The 17,485-nt window shown below is 45.3% G+C and overlaps 1 protein-coding gene across 1 annotated transcript in view; it reads left to right on the top strand.

Moving 5' to 3' along the window:
- The window catches only part of LOC138505094 (uncharacterized), a 717,078-nt gene that overhangs the window by 635,242 nt on the left and 64,351 nt on the right, over nucleotides 1-17,485 (top strand). Inside the window, exons 56-57 of the mRNA XM_069625408.1 lie at nucleotides 1,099-1,110; nucleotides 1,200-1,287. Coding sequence (XP_069481509.1) covers nucleotides 1,099-1,110; nucleotides 1,200-1,287 — 100 coding nt within the window. The remainder of the gene's footprint in view (nucleotides 1-1,098; nucleotides 1,111-1,199; nucleotides 1,288-17,485) is intronic.

Below are 17,485 nucleotides of genomic sequence, written 5' to 3'. Positions count from 1 at the left end.
GGCCTACTTAGCATAGAGGTCGAAATATCTGATTACCACTGCAGCTGTGATTACCCCGGTACAGGACACTCGGGTCGTTGGTGTAGTCTGTGCTGAAGTTATTCAACTTGTGATAATTGGGCGAACGACAGACCCTTTACAACATCTTGGCCAGTTATTCTGCGAACTCCTTTGCATCTCTACAAGTCGAAAAATCAGAGTATGGCTCAACTTCTGAATTATAGATAAATAATTTGGAACAATTATTTCTTCTTGCCACCTGCAAAGTGCTGTGAGCAAAGATGTACAAACCTCACTCTACTGGTTATGGCGGCTTAGCCCTTTTTTTATGTGATAAGTGCATTTTGAGAACTGGATTACCGGAGCTTGTTTCCTGTATTTTTTGGTGAACTTCCCACTGCAGGCCACCATCCTCTGTTTCTAAGGCCAAACTTTACATTTACATTTACCAAGAAATTAAAAAACACCAAATATTTAAAATGAAACATGTCACTTTATCTAATAACATGTGTATGATGAATATAATACAAAAATGAAGAGAATGTATGTAAGTATGTATGTATGTATGTGTGTATGGGTTTCATAATGCTCAAACCCAGCTGGAAGGTAATGGAGCACAGAGAAAGTGGGTGCATTCACAGGGTTAAAAGTAGGGTACAGGGTAGCAGAGGAGCTGGGGTGGGTAGGAGGAGAAGGAGGGAGGAAGGGTTGAGTGGAGGGATCAATCATTGGTGAGATGTCCTTTGAAGAGTGGGGTCTTCAGGTGGTTCCGGAACAGTAGCATTGAGTAAACTTGTATTATCAGTGTTGGTATCCCATTGTTAAAATGCTAGAGCCAAAACTGAATAATGCAATGTAAAACCCGTGGACCATTCACCTATTGCTGTTATATTGAAAAAAGGAATCAGTGAAATGCTTTGACATCCAGGTAATTTATAATTGTACAACAGATGTATCATCTACTATTTTGATCGCAATAAATTTTGATTTGTTTTTGACTGATAAAAATAAAATATATACAGAATATCAAATTAAATAAAGCAACTTAATACATTTTGTGATGTAATAATATTTTCTTCTTCTTTTTGTTTTACAAAGTCGTCACAAAAAGTAAGTGATTTAATTACTTTGGTAAACATGTTTTGTGAATACCTTTTCTTAAGAATCTCCACTGAACATCAATTGTTTCATATTTTTAGAACAAGTGGAATTACACTCGACAATTTTGAGGCTTTTGTTAAGAAGCAGCGTGCTGATACCAATCTTGGATTCGAGGAAGATTATGAAGTATGTATATGAGGGAATATATTGAATTTCGAACTGCCGCTCAATAGACGTATTTTACGCATGTGTCAATACTACAGTGGTGATATTTGGGGGATTTCCTAGATAAGGTGTGTAGAGTTCAGTTTTTTATCACTAAGTTGTAGTACACCGTGTATGATGAAGACCATTATTCAAGGTCCAATGATATCAATGTTTTATGAACTCATGAGAACATTTTTCTTCCTGTAACAAACGTTGGTACAAATTAATGAAGAACGTATTCTCATAAGGTGCCATCCTCTAACTGTAGGAGCCTACGCGTGTCTGTGTGTGAAAGTAAACATCTGTGTTTTAGCGTATACAAACAATAATGATGGGATGAAGACATTTATACAAAAAGATGTATTAAAAAGGCAACATTTCCCTTTTTTATTTTATATTAACAAATTATTATCAATTCAAAGGAAGTGAAAAAGAACATAAAGCATGAAAGTTAACATAAAACTGATATTCATTCAGAGTACAATCCCAAAATGTAAATCACCGTCCCATACACATTTCCACGTGTAGTTATAACAAGATCTGCGAGATGTGCAAGCAAATCTCTTCGAAAAAATGCATGTTCTTCCTCCTCTTCCAAAGCACTCTTTCCACCAATGAAGTCCTGTGCATTTTGTGTACTTCAGGCAAGGTCCTGTTTTCTTCCATCCCCCTAATATCAGCTTTTTCTCTATCATCACCACCCTGAAAACCAAGCATTTCTGTGAAAATGACAAGTCTTCAATCTGTGAGTTCCCGCCCCCAGAATCAGAGTCTCAAAGCCAAAGTCAGTGTCTGTATGTAAGATTTTATTCAAAGTCGCTGAAATTTTCCTCCAGAGACTGCTCACTCGACTGCACTCCCAAAGCATATGTTCCAGTGTTCCCCTTCAATGCCCACAACTCCAGCACACATCTGAATCACACATTCCTTTATCCACCCTACGTGCAGATGTCCAAAATACTCAAATTTGTTTTATCTGTCATGCTCTATCCCCCAGTTTAGTGAAATTAGAACCACGTTCTCATTAAAACCTTTCTATTCTTCCACAGGACCCGCTTGTCCACGCTCTTCAGCCCATTTGATTTGCAAAGACATATTTTCCTCCTTAGAGTTCTGAAGGAGTGTGTATAAAGCTGAGGCCAATTGGCCTTGTTTCTCCAACTGTATTCAAATTTTCCTTCCAAAAATGTGACCCACTCACGTGCTCCTCACAATTTCCTGATTTTTAGATGCTTGTTCACAATGTTTTATAGTCTCTAAATGTGCAGTACTCAAGTTCCGTCTTCCTTTGTAAAGAGGCAAATTGAACCCACTTCCCATTGGATATCAAATCATCTATATCCATCGTGTCCCAGCCAGGCGCCATGTTGACCAATATAATGTCTTCTTCTTATGAGTAATTATGGGATTAAACCACAATGACGACTTACCAGAAATATGTGCATCAACTCCTAGCCTTGTGGACATCTCTTTCCAACACCATCTCAAAAACTCTGTAGGACCCCCAAGATGATCATTCCTTTTCATGATCATCAAAAATAGAGCCACAGGTGCCAGTGGGCCTAATTTACTAGCCTCTGCCATGACCCAAGCCACTGTTTCTTCCCTGAGAAAGGTTAAAATGTGAAGCAAAGAAAAAGCCAGGTGATAAACTTCTAAATTGGGTGTATTCATACCACCTTTTTGGGTTGGGGTTGTAATTTCCATAGTGCCAATCTCGGCTTCATTTCCCACAAGACTTTTTGATCTAGCCTGTCAAACTCTTTGTACATTTCTTGTGTTGAGAAGAGCGGAATCATGGATAATACATAGTTTATTCTCAGTGCAGCAGTCATTTTAATAGCATTTACCTTCCCCAAAGAGGTAAGGCCTCAGATGTCAACCAATTAACTTTGTAACCTGAGAGTTCTCCATAGTCATGTATCTTGCCCATTAGAGACGGTAGAGAAACTTTTTTATTTTGTACCAATAGCAGCAAGTTATCAGCATAGAGCCAAATCCTTTGATCTACTCCTACGTATCCGACGTCTATTATCTTATCTTCCTCCCTAATCCACCATGCCAGGTGTTCCATGGCTATCACAAAAAGTAGAGGAGAGAGAGGACATCTTTGCCTGGTCGCTGCCCAAAGGAAAAGGCTGTGAGCATCAACCATTAACTACCACGAGGCAGTTGGGGCCATAATCAGTAGTTTGATCCATTGCCGAATCCTGCTTCCAAAGGTCATCTCTTTTAAAGTTGTAAACATGAAACCATTCAATACGATCTAAAGCCTTTTCAGCACCAAGCAACAAACCCGCCACCTATGGAAAAATGACGTCTCTTTCGAAAGCCAGCTTGGTTCAGATTAACAATCTTCTGTATGATGTTTTCCACACGCTGTGCTAATACCGTTGCCATTATTTTGCAATCAGTGTCCATCAAACTAATGGGTATAAAATCCACTTGGAGTTGTGCTGACTTTATATTCTCCAAGGAGAAGAGTGTCTCAAAGTCACTGGTCAAATATTGTCTCTAATTGCAGAGTTTCACATGCCATGCAATGCATCAAAGATGGATTTTGGCATTATCTGGAAGAATTCAGCTGGAAGTCCATCTTGGCCGTGACATTTACCCATATTTAGGCTCATTGCAGCACCAAACAATTCTTGTTGTTATGTTCTTGATCCAGCTTCTCTTGTTCTGCAGATGCCAATCTGGGCAAACAGAGTTCATCAATAAATGTAGTAATTTTACTCTCATCCAGATCTAACTCACTGGTATATAGCTTTTCAAAGAATGTCACTAATTCTCTATCAATTTCCTCTGGCCTATATGTAAGATGATTTTCTTCTGTTCTAATTGTATTTATTTATTGGACATTTGTATTGCGCCTATACACAAGTGTTTCCATGCGCCACAAGGCAAGAAGGGGGATAAGTGGTGTATGGGATATCATGAGAAAAAACAGCAACAGGAAGACAAAGAGACAGTTATATTGGCCATGTAACAAGCCTACCATGCAAGTGCTTAAGGAGATAAGTCCAAGGGGGTGGGGGTAGAGGGAGAAGTGCAAATGAGGGGAGGACCCCATCGGGGGGGGCAAGTGCTGTACAGGCCAAGGCGGCAAGTGCCAGGAGAAAGAGAGGGGAGCGGAGGCAAGTGCAGTGGGTGGGAGGGTGGCCAAGGGCAAGTGCTGGTGAAGGATGCTGGGAGGGACTAGTAGGGTGGGGTGGTCTGGCCCCTGTATGGCTCATAAGGGATCAGGCCGCAGTGGCAGGTGGAGAGCCTTGCAAGGGAGGTGGAGATGGAAGGCAGAGTAGAAAAGGAAGGTCTTGAGAAGTTTCTGGAACTTAAGATGATCTGGCTCAAGTCTGATGGGATGAGGGAGGTTGTTCCATAGGGAGGCACCAGCCGAGGACAGGGATCTACCTCCAACTCTTTGCTTGGAGAAACGTTTGACCTGCAGAGAGTTGGAGCCAGAGGACCAAAGGTTTCTGGCTGGGCAGTATTTAGGGAGATGAAGCTGGATGTAGAGAGGTGCCAGGCCCCAGACAGCCTTGTGGATGATGCAGAGGGATTTGCATTTGATCCTGGAAGTCACCGGGAGCTGGTGTAGAGACTTTTGGGCTGGAGAGATGGCACTAAGGATTCATTCTCCTTCCAAAACCCTCAGGCCATGTGCTAATAGCCGGCTTCATTTATCTCCATCTTCATAGTAATTGCATCTTGTTCTGAATCAAGTAAATGCTGCTTTCGAGCTCAAGATATTAATGAATTCATATTTATTTTTACTATTTCTCATCTTGCTACTTCGCTTTTGCACTGTGTATACACCTGTTCCAGATTTTTAATAGCACTCTCCAGGCTGGATGTTTCAAGACCTTTACCTTTCTTAGCCTTGCATGATTGACCAATAAGGAGGCTCTAGATGTAACATGTTAATGCCTCCCAGACTGTCGCATTACCCACCTCTCTGTTTCTGTTTGTTCCCATGAAGTTGCCTCTGTAACTTTGTTTCTCGTATCTCTCATCTTCCAGTTGTGAGATTTCTTGAGCGGAAACTCCAAAGTCACATCCATAACAATCGGTGTGTGATCAGAAATGTGCATGGTGCATGATCAGAAATGTGCATAGTTTCTATCTCATTATGTAAACAACACTGTGACACCCCCCTCAAGTCAGTATCTAGTCTATTCTGGATTATGTGTCATGGGCACCTAAATAGAAACTATAATCTCGAGCTGTGGGGTGTTCTATTCTCCAAAGGTCCGAAAAGTTTAAATTCATGAATCAGATCTAAAAGAGCCCTTCTTCCCTGTGCATTATGAAAATGTGTGCGTAACGCATCACTTCTATCCAGCAGCGGGTGAAGGAATTCATTGAAATCCCCCCCCCCCCCCAAACCACAGTGACATCGGCGTCAACAGCTAGAAATTGTGTTAACTGATTAAAAACATTTGCGCTGGAGGGTGCATATATAATAAACACAGAAACTAATGTGCTCTGCATTTGGACACGTGCCATCATTATCCTGCCCTCTTTGCCTTTCTTCTCTGAGATTACATTAACATGAATATTCTTACGTATTAAAATCGCGAAATCCACTAGAGTGTGTGTTGTGATTTGATGAAAGTACCTTGCCAACCCAACCCCTACACAATTTCTCAGATTCCTCCACACTCAGCTGTGTTTCCTGTAACATGGCCACATCAGTGCCTAATCTATTTAAATATGTCAAACATGTTTTCCTCTTGATGACACTATTTAGTCCATTAACATTCTGTGAAACTAATTCCAAGTGCCGCGTGCTCTCAACCTTCACAGAAGGATTGCAGGAACCCCCCTTCCCCCACCCCCCGTAACTAGAGGTGGTATTATACTCTGTGACATCATAGTAACTCACTACAACTGAACTAATCTGTCTAGCTCTCCAACAAACAAGTAACAAACTAATATAGTCAAATAAGTCTTACTCTAACCGAAGAGAAAAAACGAAAAAACAACCCCCGCCCATGTAATGAACAACCAAACAGCTTATGCTAATCCTAAGCATAACAAACATCCATAACTCCTGATCTTACCAACAGGTAATGAACCCCCATTCGTATTTGGTCCTTGGACCTCACCCTTGCAGTGTATTGGTTCTGTGACAAGTATTAGGTTAACTAACACTTCAAACTGCAATTATTAACGCAAAGTTCAGCCCCCCAGTCATGAACAACCGACCGATCGGTTTATTCTTAAGAGTAAGCTGAATTACATAATGAACAACTGCTGCAAACAGCTTGGCCAAGATTAAAAAGCAAGTGTCCAGGGAAGCTTTTCCGATAAGCAAAATGAACCAGACCATTGAAGAAAACCATTAAGGCATCTATAGAAAGTTATGCGTAATGCTCGAGGTGTACTAGACCCAAAACTGATTGGACAAGTGAACGTAACAGTACACACGCCAGAAAAGTTCATCGTACCCACCCGCCGTCCCTCCTGTCTGCCCGTTCATGAATCGCGACCGGGGAATGAACGCATCGAGGAAAGGATCAACAAAGGTGCCAGAAACATCCTCTGCTAACTACAGAGGGGCCTCATTACAACCCAGGCGTTAAGGGGTTAACGGCGTCGTAAAAGGTGTCGGTGCCGTTAAAACCTTAACGCTTGATTACGAGGAACCCTTTGCGGATTGCACTTTAACGCCTGCTTTTAGCAGGCGTTAAAAAACCAACGCGCAAAGGGACCTAGGAGCTAATTACGGAACCGTAATTTACGGTGCCGTAATTAGCGCTTCCCCATTCCCATTGAGCCCTATGGGCCAAAAATGGGAATGGGGAAGGGGCCATGGTGAATGGGGAATTACCGCCCCGCCAACCTTGGAATGGGGCGGTAATTCCGCCATTCACCATGGTGGACCCCGGCATGGACCATGGTGCTAATAGCACCATGGTTTAGCGCCGGGGTCGTAATGAGGCCCTTACGTGTCTCTGACGTGAACCACGCATGACTCTTGCATCGTCATCCATCACAGAGGCAAGAACGAGCTTGCTTATCTTGTGAAGCGAAATTAAATTAAAGCAGCCATGCAAACCCGTTAACGGTTTTAAAAAATTACCTATCAGACTTACCTTCTTTAATGAAAAATAATTATTAATAGATGAACCAACCCCGATGTAAATATGAGTGCATTGCATTGTAATTTCTATGTAGATATGGCTATTAAAATGAGAGTTGAAAAATACATAGCTGTATCCCCGTTACTTCGCCCATATATCTGTATTGTAATGAAAGTGGTGGCATCGCGACAAAAGTATCAAAACATATTTTGAGAAATAGGGGTTTACATAGTTTCTGATTGAAATCCCTTCAGCCATAGCATAGCCTCTCCCGGGTCTTCCCTGCATTCAATATACTTAAAGCCTTGCTGGGCTGTTGAATTGTACTTTTATATTCAGATCTTTGGCTAATGATTTCTCTTCCCAGAAAGCTTTCCTTTTTTCGACCTCTTCCTTGGGAAAATACGGGGAGATAGCCACGGGTGCACCCTTGTAAGATGGCTTTCCCTTTTTTCTTGAAAGCCGTGGTATCCTGTCTCTGGCGCTCATCCTGGACTTTGCTAAAATGATTTGCCTTCGTTTTTTCTCATTCATTCTTCCCAATCTATATGCCAAGCCCTGGTCTGAGGGGTTATTTGTATCTTTACCCAAAATGTCCATGAGTAACCTTAGTACCAGTTGGTGTGTATCCTTCTCACCCCCGACCCATTCTCTGCTCCTGCCAGCCTTGGATTAAGTTGTCTATAATTTTATAATTTAATTTTTTATCATTTATAATTGGTTATTTTTAACGTGCTTAATACCCAGAGGTTTCTAAGCACGGACCCAGAGATCAAACCTGTGTTGCTCTGCATCGTCTTGCTTCCAAGGCGAGCGCGTTTCCACTGAGCTATCCTCCCTCTGCTTTTTATGCTCAACGTTGTAGTCGTTGAACGCAGTCTAGGCATTTCTGCCTTTATCTCGTTGTAGGGTCTGAAACTCCCAGTCAATTCTCTAGAAAGTCCTTCTGTTTTCACTCCAGTCTTGTCATCCTATCCTCCAACTGGGTCACCTTAAATGATAGTCCCCCATCGTGGTTTTCACCTCTCCATCATCTTCATCCTCCTTAAGCAGTGGGGAATGTATGTCTGCTGGGCTTGGGGCTTCTCCTTCATTATTTAGGGTAGGTCTGGTTTTCTCAGGTTTCTGGGGTGCAGGTATTTCCACCAGTTCGATCTCTTTTTTGTTGCTGTTTTGTATGTTCATTTTATCCTTGCCCCATCAAAATCAGGGGAGAGAGGAGCCCTCTGTTCAAGCTACTGTTCTCTCAGCCGCCATTCTGGCAACATGGCCATTGACAGGACTCTAAAGATGCTACCATCCCTATATTCAACCTTACTTTCATACAACGTGGAGGGGCTTCTGGAACTAAGGGGCTAGTTCGGACTCACACCCATGCAGTAGGAACACATTAAATAGGCATATTTAGCTTACGTCCTCCACAAATGTGGATATGAAAAAGCTTTTGGAAATGCAGTATTAACAGAGAGAAATCCCTCATATGCTCCAAGTGCTTTGGTAGACAGTAGTTGCGGGTAAGGCCACTCGGCCTACTTGAACCACGCTCTGCACAGCTATCCAATCAGTGCTTTAGTTAAGCCCTTTGGGACACTTTGAAGCACATAAAAAGGGCAAAAAACAAATAAAAAAACATGGTAGTCAAAAATCAAAGACATCCATAGGCTGCACTTTAACTAGTATCTTCAGTTCTGGCATCTCTGTGTCATTCTTAAGCATGCAGGTTGCATTTCTAATTTCCTAGAACATTCCTGGAGTCCCTCAAATTGCCGCTTTGCCTTCTGGGTTGTTGCCTTCCTGGGAAACACAGAGTGCCCGATTCTCATCTTGGAGCAATGAGCGTGCTAAATAGCACAACTCACTGCGCCATTTCTTGACGCCCAGGCACCACTGCTATTCTCATGTGGGCCTGGGCGTCTTCGCAAAGCACGACAGTGCTTTCGCTGTAATCCGCCTGTTTCTAATGGAAACAGGCGGATTGCAGAATCTCTGCAGCATTTTCGTTAAATAACGAGGGAATCGTTACTTAACAAAAATGCTGCCGAGAACACAGTTCCTTTACACCAAAGTGAGCAGCTTCAACATTGCAGGATGTTGAAGCTGCTTACTGTGGTGTATAGGAAAGTGTTCATACACACCCGTGTGATGTATATGAACACTTTCATTTAAAGCAAGCAGCTTCAACGTTGCATTCTGCAACGTTGAAGCTGCTCGCTTTGGTGTACATGAAAGTGTTCATATACACTCGTGCGGTGTATAGTTGTATATGAACACTTTCATGTACACCAAAGCAAGCAGCTTCAACCTTGCAGAATCCAACGTTGAAGCTGCTCGCTTTGCTGTACATGAAGGTGTCCATATACAACACGGGTGGATGGACACTTCCATTTACACCATACAAGACTTCTTGTGGCACTCCTCCAGTTTAACAGCACCAAAAGGGTACCGTAAATGTGCGCTAGTTTAGCGCACATATTAAACTGGAGGAGTGCCAAAAGAATAGGATTCCAAAAAGCCAGTTTACGAATGTGGCGGTTGCTAGGTTGGTTTCCAACCCATCCTAGCAACGGCCACATGTATTCCAAAAGTGGCGCATTCTTCCGACTTCGGAAGAATGCGCCACCTTCAGAATAGGTCTTAAGTACTGAAACGGTTCTTAAGCCTTTTAACGTCCTTTTCGGTACTTAACACCTACATGAGGATCCGGCCCACAGTGGGATCCTTCCAGCGGTGTTGCTACCAAGCAACTGACTACCATGTGTGTAGGCACGGACGTCACTTACTAATAACAATGCAGTATTTTGACTTCCAATAAAAAAGGATGTGTTCCACATTTTTTAACACAGATTTGATTTTGATTCTTTGTCGAGAAAGTGATATTCCAATGTAATGATACAACCTGTTTTTGCTAAAACCATCACAATAAAGCTGTTATAGTGATGTAGGAAATGGCCTTGTCTAGAACATCAGTCTAATTTTCTATAAGTTAAAACGTGTAGCCAAACAAACTACACAAGGGGTGATGCTTGTCTGCCAGGCTGAGGATAGCCAAGGCTAGTTTATTGTTTCTGCAGGGAATTCTTCTGATGACGTGTATTTGAGTAGCGCTTGTAAGGTACCATGGGACAATTCACCATTATCTCTTCAATTTTTAAGAAGAAATAGTTTGCAGATATGTATATTTTTGTACCCGTTATAAAAAGAGAAAAACAGCCTGTAGGTTAAAATGGGCCTCATTACACGGACGGCGGTAAGGGTTAACGGTCACCGTTAATGGCAACGGTGACCGTTAACCCTTACCACCGTACTACGAGGTCCCTTTGCGGGTTGGAGGATTTAACGCCTGCTTCTTGCAGGCGTTAAAATCCAACCCGCTAAGGGACCTCGGAGCTAATTACGGCACCGCAAAATTGCGGTGCCGTAATTAGCGCCTTCCCCATTTCCATAGAGCCCTATGGGGCAGAAATGGGAATGGGGAAGGGCAATGGCGGAAAGGGGATTTACCGCCCCTCCAACCTTGGAATGGGGCGGTAAATCCCCTTTCCGCCAAGGCGGTGCCGGTATTTTACCGGCATGAGCCATGGCACTAATAGCGCCATGGCTCACCGCCTACCGTGTAATGAGGCCCAATGTGTTTTATTGTACTACATAGATTGCTATGAAACTGCCAACAGGGCAGCCAGTCAAGGAGAACATCTATGGAATTAAAAATGGTCTTTTTCTACATAGGAAATCGTCTGGAACAGATTTGTATGTGGAAATAGTCTCACAAAATGGATGTGGACTTGTTGGCATCATACAGAGTTTTTGTACAGGTCGCTTATTCAATGATGTAAGGGCCTGAAAACGCTACATTCCCATAGATGTTCCTTTCCAGGGCTCAAACGCAAGCCTGGTAGAATTTGCATTTGTCTTTCGCGACAGAATTCTGTGAAATTGAGTTGATTCAAAAAACGTTCTGTGGACATTTGAAAAGCTGCTTTCTGGGTGTTTTTTTCTGAGGCTTGTGGTCAGGACGAGATGCACGGTTTTCTTTTTCTTGTGCAGCCCTGAGTACATGATACTATTTGTGTCATTCTGGAGTAGTCATCGTGAGGTGTGCTAGTGGTTGCAGCGCACCCGTAAGCTTAGGAAATATTTCTATGACCGTGGGCCTCTTCTTCTGGTGTTGTGTTGGAGCCACTAAAGTTGGCACAAGGTCATGGGAATATTTCCTATTCATTCACTGACTCCTGCACTTAAAAATGTCTGTTGGTTGTCCTTAATCTATGTAGGCCAACCCATGTATTGTCCCCGGTGACTGTTCCATTTACTCCCCTCCACAGCCTGGTCAGAATGTCACTCAAACTCACACCTTTGTAAGAAGCTCACTGCTTCCCGGCAAATATGATTAATTATCTACTGTACCTTCTTTGTGATCAAAATGGCAGTGTTCCTCCCTATATATATAAAAATAAATACTTAAATGAGCAGATGTATTCCGATAGATGTCCACTTTGGCCATAGTCAATGACTTTCAACTAGCTCATTACACATTTCCACTACTAAGGTCCTACCTTACAGTACATTTCCTTTGGAAGTGGCCTGTCCACAAAACAGCAGCAAAGAAAGCCATTGTACTATTATTGTTTGCTAAGTATACTATTGTTCAGCTCCAAATAAAATATGTCTATTTCAATTCCTACTCCTGTCCTGGCTAGATACACATGTCCTTGCCCTATGAAATAGGTGCCAACCCATAAGGGATTAATATAGCTAAATCCCATAACAGCACATAATATTGTTATGTGACGATCTAAGCATATCGCAATTCCAGAAAATGGCATACTTGCAAGTAAATGAGTCCCATCCCCTTTGGTGGCAAGCACAATATACATGCACTCCATTCGGTACACAACAGAATCACATAACCATAAGTATTGTTACCGACTTGAGTTCCAGCTGAGGGGCTTACGACACCTGTCATCTGGTTCTGTTACTTACATGTGCAGTGAAGGTAGAGCAGAGGTGCGCCTGACAGTGGTTTGCTGAGCTCCCGGATTAGCTTCTGTCATGATGGACATAGAAATGGGGCAAATAACAAGGGGGGGTCCTGGGAGACTCTCTGCCAGACATGAGTCCTGGTTACAAGAGCCTTACCCAGAGTCTTTAGCTCACTATCTTTCACAGAGAAGAAACATCCCAAACATATCAGTCTTTGTCCTGCCCTGGGGCAGTCCAGCACCGAAATGCTAGGCAATTCTCCTCTGAACAAGAGTACCAACAGCAACCCCAGACACATGTTCAGGTCTGGTTGAACCTCATCAGTAGGGCGTAGCTGTACCTCTCTAAGAATAGTGAGCAAAGGGTCCACGTCTGGATTCCCCTAGTAATTTGGGGTGAGACACAAAGTTACTTGAAATATGCAAATAACAAGGGGGGTCCTGGGAGACTCTCTGCCAGACATGAGTCCTGGTTACAAGAACCTTACCCAGAGTCTTTAGCTCACTATCTTACACAGAGAAGAAATATCCCAAATATATCAGTCTTTGGCCCTCATTACGACCCTGGCGGAAAGTAACTGACATGACCGCCATAGCGTAAATAGCGTTTCCGCCATTGCACGATGGAGCAAAGTGCGGCCAATTCCGACCCATCGGGCACGAGCACCACGCCATGGCGGAAGTGCAAAGTCCGCGATGGCGGAAATGACCCCAAAACGGCCCATTCCGCCGTCGTACGGCGCCCTAGGTGCAATTCCGCCACCCATCTTAGCGGTCACCGTAATGAGCGGTCAGCGCAAATTACGGTCACTGCAAATATACGGAAACGGAAGTAAAAACATGGGGCCGGAACGGGAAACAGGACGCCGTACACCTATAAAATCAGAATCCCAACACAACCATAAAAATCCAACCCTGAGACACATCCCAACCCGTTAGCCACCCCATAATAAAAAAGAAAAATGGGAAAAGTTGCTAAAAAAGCGTGCGATCGCAAGCGGCAGGTCCACTTCTCCCATGAGGAACTCACCGTGCTCACAGAGACCCTCCAGGAGAACGCTGCCGTCGTCTTCTCGACGCAAATGACCAGGACGGCACTTGCGAACAAGAGGGACATATGGGCCCTGCTGGCACAGCGGGTAAGTGCGGTGGGGACCGCACCCCGCAACCCACAGCAATGCAGGAAGCGATGGGACGACTCGCGGATACGCGTCCGGAGCATACTTTCAGCCAACCGCAACATTGCCACAGCTACCGGGGGAGGATCTGATTCACCCATCAAGTTGACCGCTGGGAAGAAATCTGTGCCTCCACCATTGGAATGGAGAGCATAGAGGGAGTCGGAGGGATGGAGAAAGGAGTGCAGACATCCGAAGAATCAGGTAGGTGGGCCAAATTAAACAACGCTAAATCCACAAAGTCCAATCATGTGAAGCACAATGTGTCCCCATAGTGCAATAGAAACACATGTCCAGGAGAACGTCCACATACATTGCCATGATAGCGCCCTGTAAAAGTCAGATTAAATACATAAATAAGTAAAAATCCTAAAAACACCCTCTGCATGTGCAGCATGCACACCCTAACTGCAGGCTGCAAAATAACTGCACCCTCAATCCACACGAAAATGAGACCTCCCCCAAGGCCCTGACCCAAATCACCCTCAGGTACCACCCCAATGCATGTGATACATTGCCATTCCAATTACAACAGACCCATAAATAACGCTTGCCCTCCTTTACTCCACCACAGGGTCCGAATCAAACGACGAGCTTCAGGACACCCCTACCAGCACACCTGCAAAGAGGCCCAAGACCAACGGCCAAAGACCCTCCACCTCAGCTGCACGGATCAAGACACGTCAGCAGCACAAATCGAGTGGCAGCACACTGGAGGGGACATCAACAGGCACCCCAGCAGCCAGCATGTCCACAACAGCAGCACCACAGGACCCCCCAATGGATGCCACAGAAGGCACTGCTTCTGGTGGCAGCAGCACCATAGGTGACACAGCTTTCATGCCAGCATGCTCCGACACAGAAAACGGTGCTGTAGATGTAGGATCCATCCATGACCTGTCCCAATCCCCCTGTATGTTTCATCCCGTACACCATGAGGACACCACGCAGGGGCACCCACAAGACGACGACTGGCCAACCCCCACAAGGCCTGTGGCAAGGCAACATGAGGTGATCAGCCCCTCTGTGACACCACCGGAAATGGGCATGGCCCAGCAGAGGCAACAGTCCCTTCGAGCAGATGATAGTGCAACAGCAGCAACTGGCCACGCTCCTCAAGGAGCATGCTGATGAATGTGGGGGTTCTAAGGCAGCCATTGAAACATCTACTGAGACACTTAGGGCAGAAATGGAGCGAAGTACAGAGACACTCAGGGCACAAATTGAGGGAAGCACCGAGAGCCTGAGGGGACAAATGGAGAGAAGCACCGAGAGCCTAAGGGGGGAACTGCATGCGACGTCCAAAGATGTATGTGGTGAACTTGCCGCTGTGCGCCGTGTGCTCACTGAGCTCTCACAAACCCTTAGGGACATGCATGGACGTGAGCAGGCAGAGACATCATCCGTTGCAAGTTCCGTCCAGGGCAGCCCCCAACGCAGATCTGGGAGGAACCTGCGCTCCACAGGCAGGGGTGCCCCTGATACCCGGAGAGGGGGCTTGCAATAGCGTCTGACCAATGACAATGAGCATCTCTGGACACTGGTGTTCTGGGGGGAGGTAGGAGGGTGGAGGGGGTGTGTAGGGTTCTTCCGGGTGGCGGGTCGATTGGGTGTGTAATACCATTTCACATTTGCAATACATATATACACATTAATCCAATGAGATGTGTGGACATTGATCTTTGTGTACGAGGCCTTTCTTGGCGTACAGGCCACATTGTGCATGTTCCCGACACACACAGTGCCACAAGTCCCGTGTCCATGTAACAGCCACCAGGCGTGAGTACTAGAAGCATGCATCTATGATATTCTGACGAATCTCACGGGCCTCCTGTGCCTCGCGGACTCCTTGAGGTGCTGCCACATCCCCACCCTCATCATGACCATCTTCAGGTGCTTGCAGTTCTGCGTCAGGGGGCATGGCCACATTTCTACGTACGCACATGTTGTGTAGCATTACACATGCCATGACCATCTTTGCAACCTTCTCATGGCGGTACAGGAGTGCCCCGCCAGACCTGCTGAGGCAGCGGAAACGAGCCTTCAGTAGGCCGAATGCCTGTTCTATGACTACACGGGTACGTGAGTGGGCATGGTTGTAGTCCTCCTCATGCTGGTTCTGTGGGTTCCGGATTGGTGTAAGGAGCCATCTCTTCAGTGGATACCCGGCATCACCTGTATGTGGACAAAGAAGGATGTTTGTGGAATAACATTGCTACGTACGCATCCCCCCCCCTTCCTGCCACGTCATTGACGCATCACCTACCCCACATTCACATGCATTAAATGAGACTCACCGAGTAGCCAGGATCGGTGCCCTGCGTGTCGCTCCATGTAGCGTGGTACTGTAGAGTTCCCCAAGACCATAGAGTCATGGGTTGATCCTGGAAATCGGGCACAACAATGTGTAAAGATCCTGTTGGAGTCACACACCATTTGTACATTGATAGAATGATATTGTTTCCGGTTGCGGTACTGGACCTCCATGGCATGTGGGACAACCAATTCCACATGGGTGCAGTCGATGGCACCAATGCAACCCGGTATGCCGCCAAGTCCATGGAATCCCACTTTTGCGTTTGTGAGCTCCTGCTCCGAGCGTGGTAAACAGATGTAGTCGTCTGCGTGCTTCAGGAGGGCATCAAGCACTTGGAATAGTGTCCGTGACAATAGTGGCTGTGAAATGCCATGCAACTGTCCGACTGTGTGCTGGTAGGTGCCTGTGGCCAGGAAGTGGAGTACAGACACCACCTTCAGTAGGGGTGGGATGGCGGTTGGGCTATCTATCATGCTGACAAGGTCAGCGTGTGTCATGTCGACAATGGCGGTTATGGTGTCCCGGTCCAAACGGTAGAGGGTGTGGATCTGCTCAGCAGTGAGGTTGAACGGATTGGCACGGAGGCGTGGGATTGCGGGCTGCCTGCGTGGTGGTAGTGGCTGTGCTGGTGGGCCTTGCTGCCCCTGCCTTGCCCTCCTCCTCCTCCTCCTCCTGCGTCTCCTCTGTGCGGCCGGTTGTTGCAGTCGTTGTTGTTCGTCTTCTTCTTGAAGTTGGAGTACTTGCAGTGCTATCAGGTCCCCCAGGCCCAACATCGCTAGTCCTGTCGGTAGTATTTGGGAGTGGGTGTGGTTGTGGGAGGGGTTCGGGTATGCAATTTATGTGTTTTCAGGCTGTATAGCCTCCACCTGTGGTGATTCATTTCACCTGTGCCAGCTGCAATTACTTTTGGGCGAGCACGTCCCGCACACAACGCTGCTATTTGACGCATGGCATCTTGCAATTACAATCATGTATGTGATCCTGATGGCAGTGAAATATTGGTTAATATGTTGATTCTGCTATGGTCCCATTGTTTCACATACTATTTTTGCAGTCGCGGACAAACTTGTGAAGGGTCAGTGGAATGTAGTACTCGATTAACGGTGGACCCTCATGCAGCACTGTACCGACGTTCACCGACGGGCGGGGAGTCCCATTAGTGATTGAAGCCAGTTGCCATTTTCACACACAGCCGCACTACATAGATGTATTTGTGAATCCAAGCGTTCACAGATGCCTTTTCGACGTGATGTTGCAAATGAGGAATTCGAAGGACAGCGCTTTTGCTTTTCAACTAGCAGCGAGGAGACGCCCACAGGTCTGTCTGGAAATGTAACGTTCTATTGTTGAATGTCCTTGGGACAGGGACCATGACGAGAATGCAATGATTGATGTGAATTCAATGGGATGCGCAATAGCGTAGTGGACGATGAGGCAGGACGTCCCCAAATACATGTTACTTCACTACACTAGTGAACCGGGCAGGAGCACAGTGGATTTTGCAGACTGCATTCCGCACAGACTCAATGGAAGTTTCAAATGTAATGTGAGTAAATATTCAGGCGTTTCTATTCCGGGATGAGGGAATGATGAATGGATGCATGGACAGATGATTTA

Source organism: Ambystoma mexicanum, chromosome 11, assembly GCF_040938575.1.
Source record: "Ambystoma mexicanum isolate Mex_15411 chromosome 11, UKY_AmexF1_1, whole genome shotgun sequence".
In the NCBI taxonomy this organism is placed as follows: Eukaryota; Metazoa; Chordata; class Amphibia; order Caudata; family Ambystomatidae; genus Ambystoma; species Ambystoma mexicanum.
This window is presented reverse-complemented; position numbering and strand designations above follow the sequence as displayed.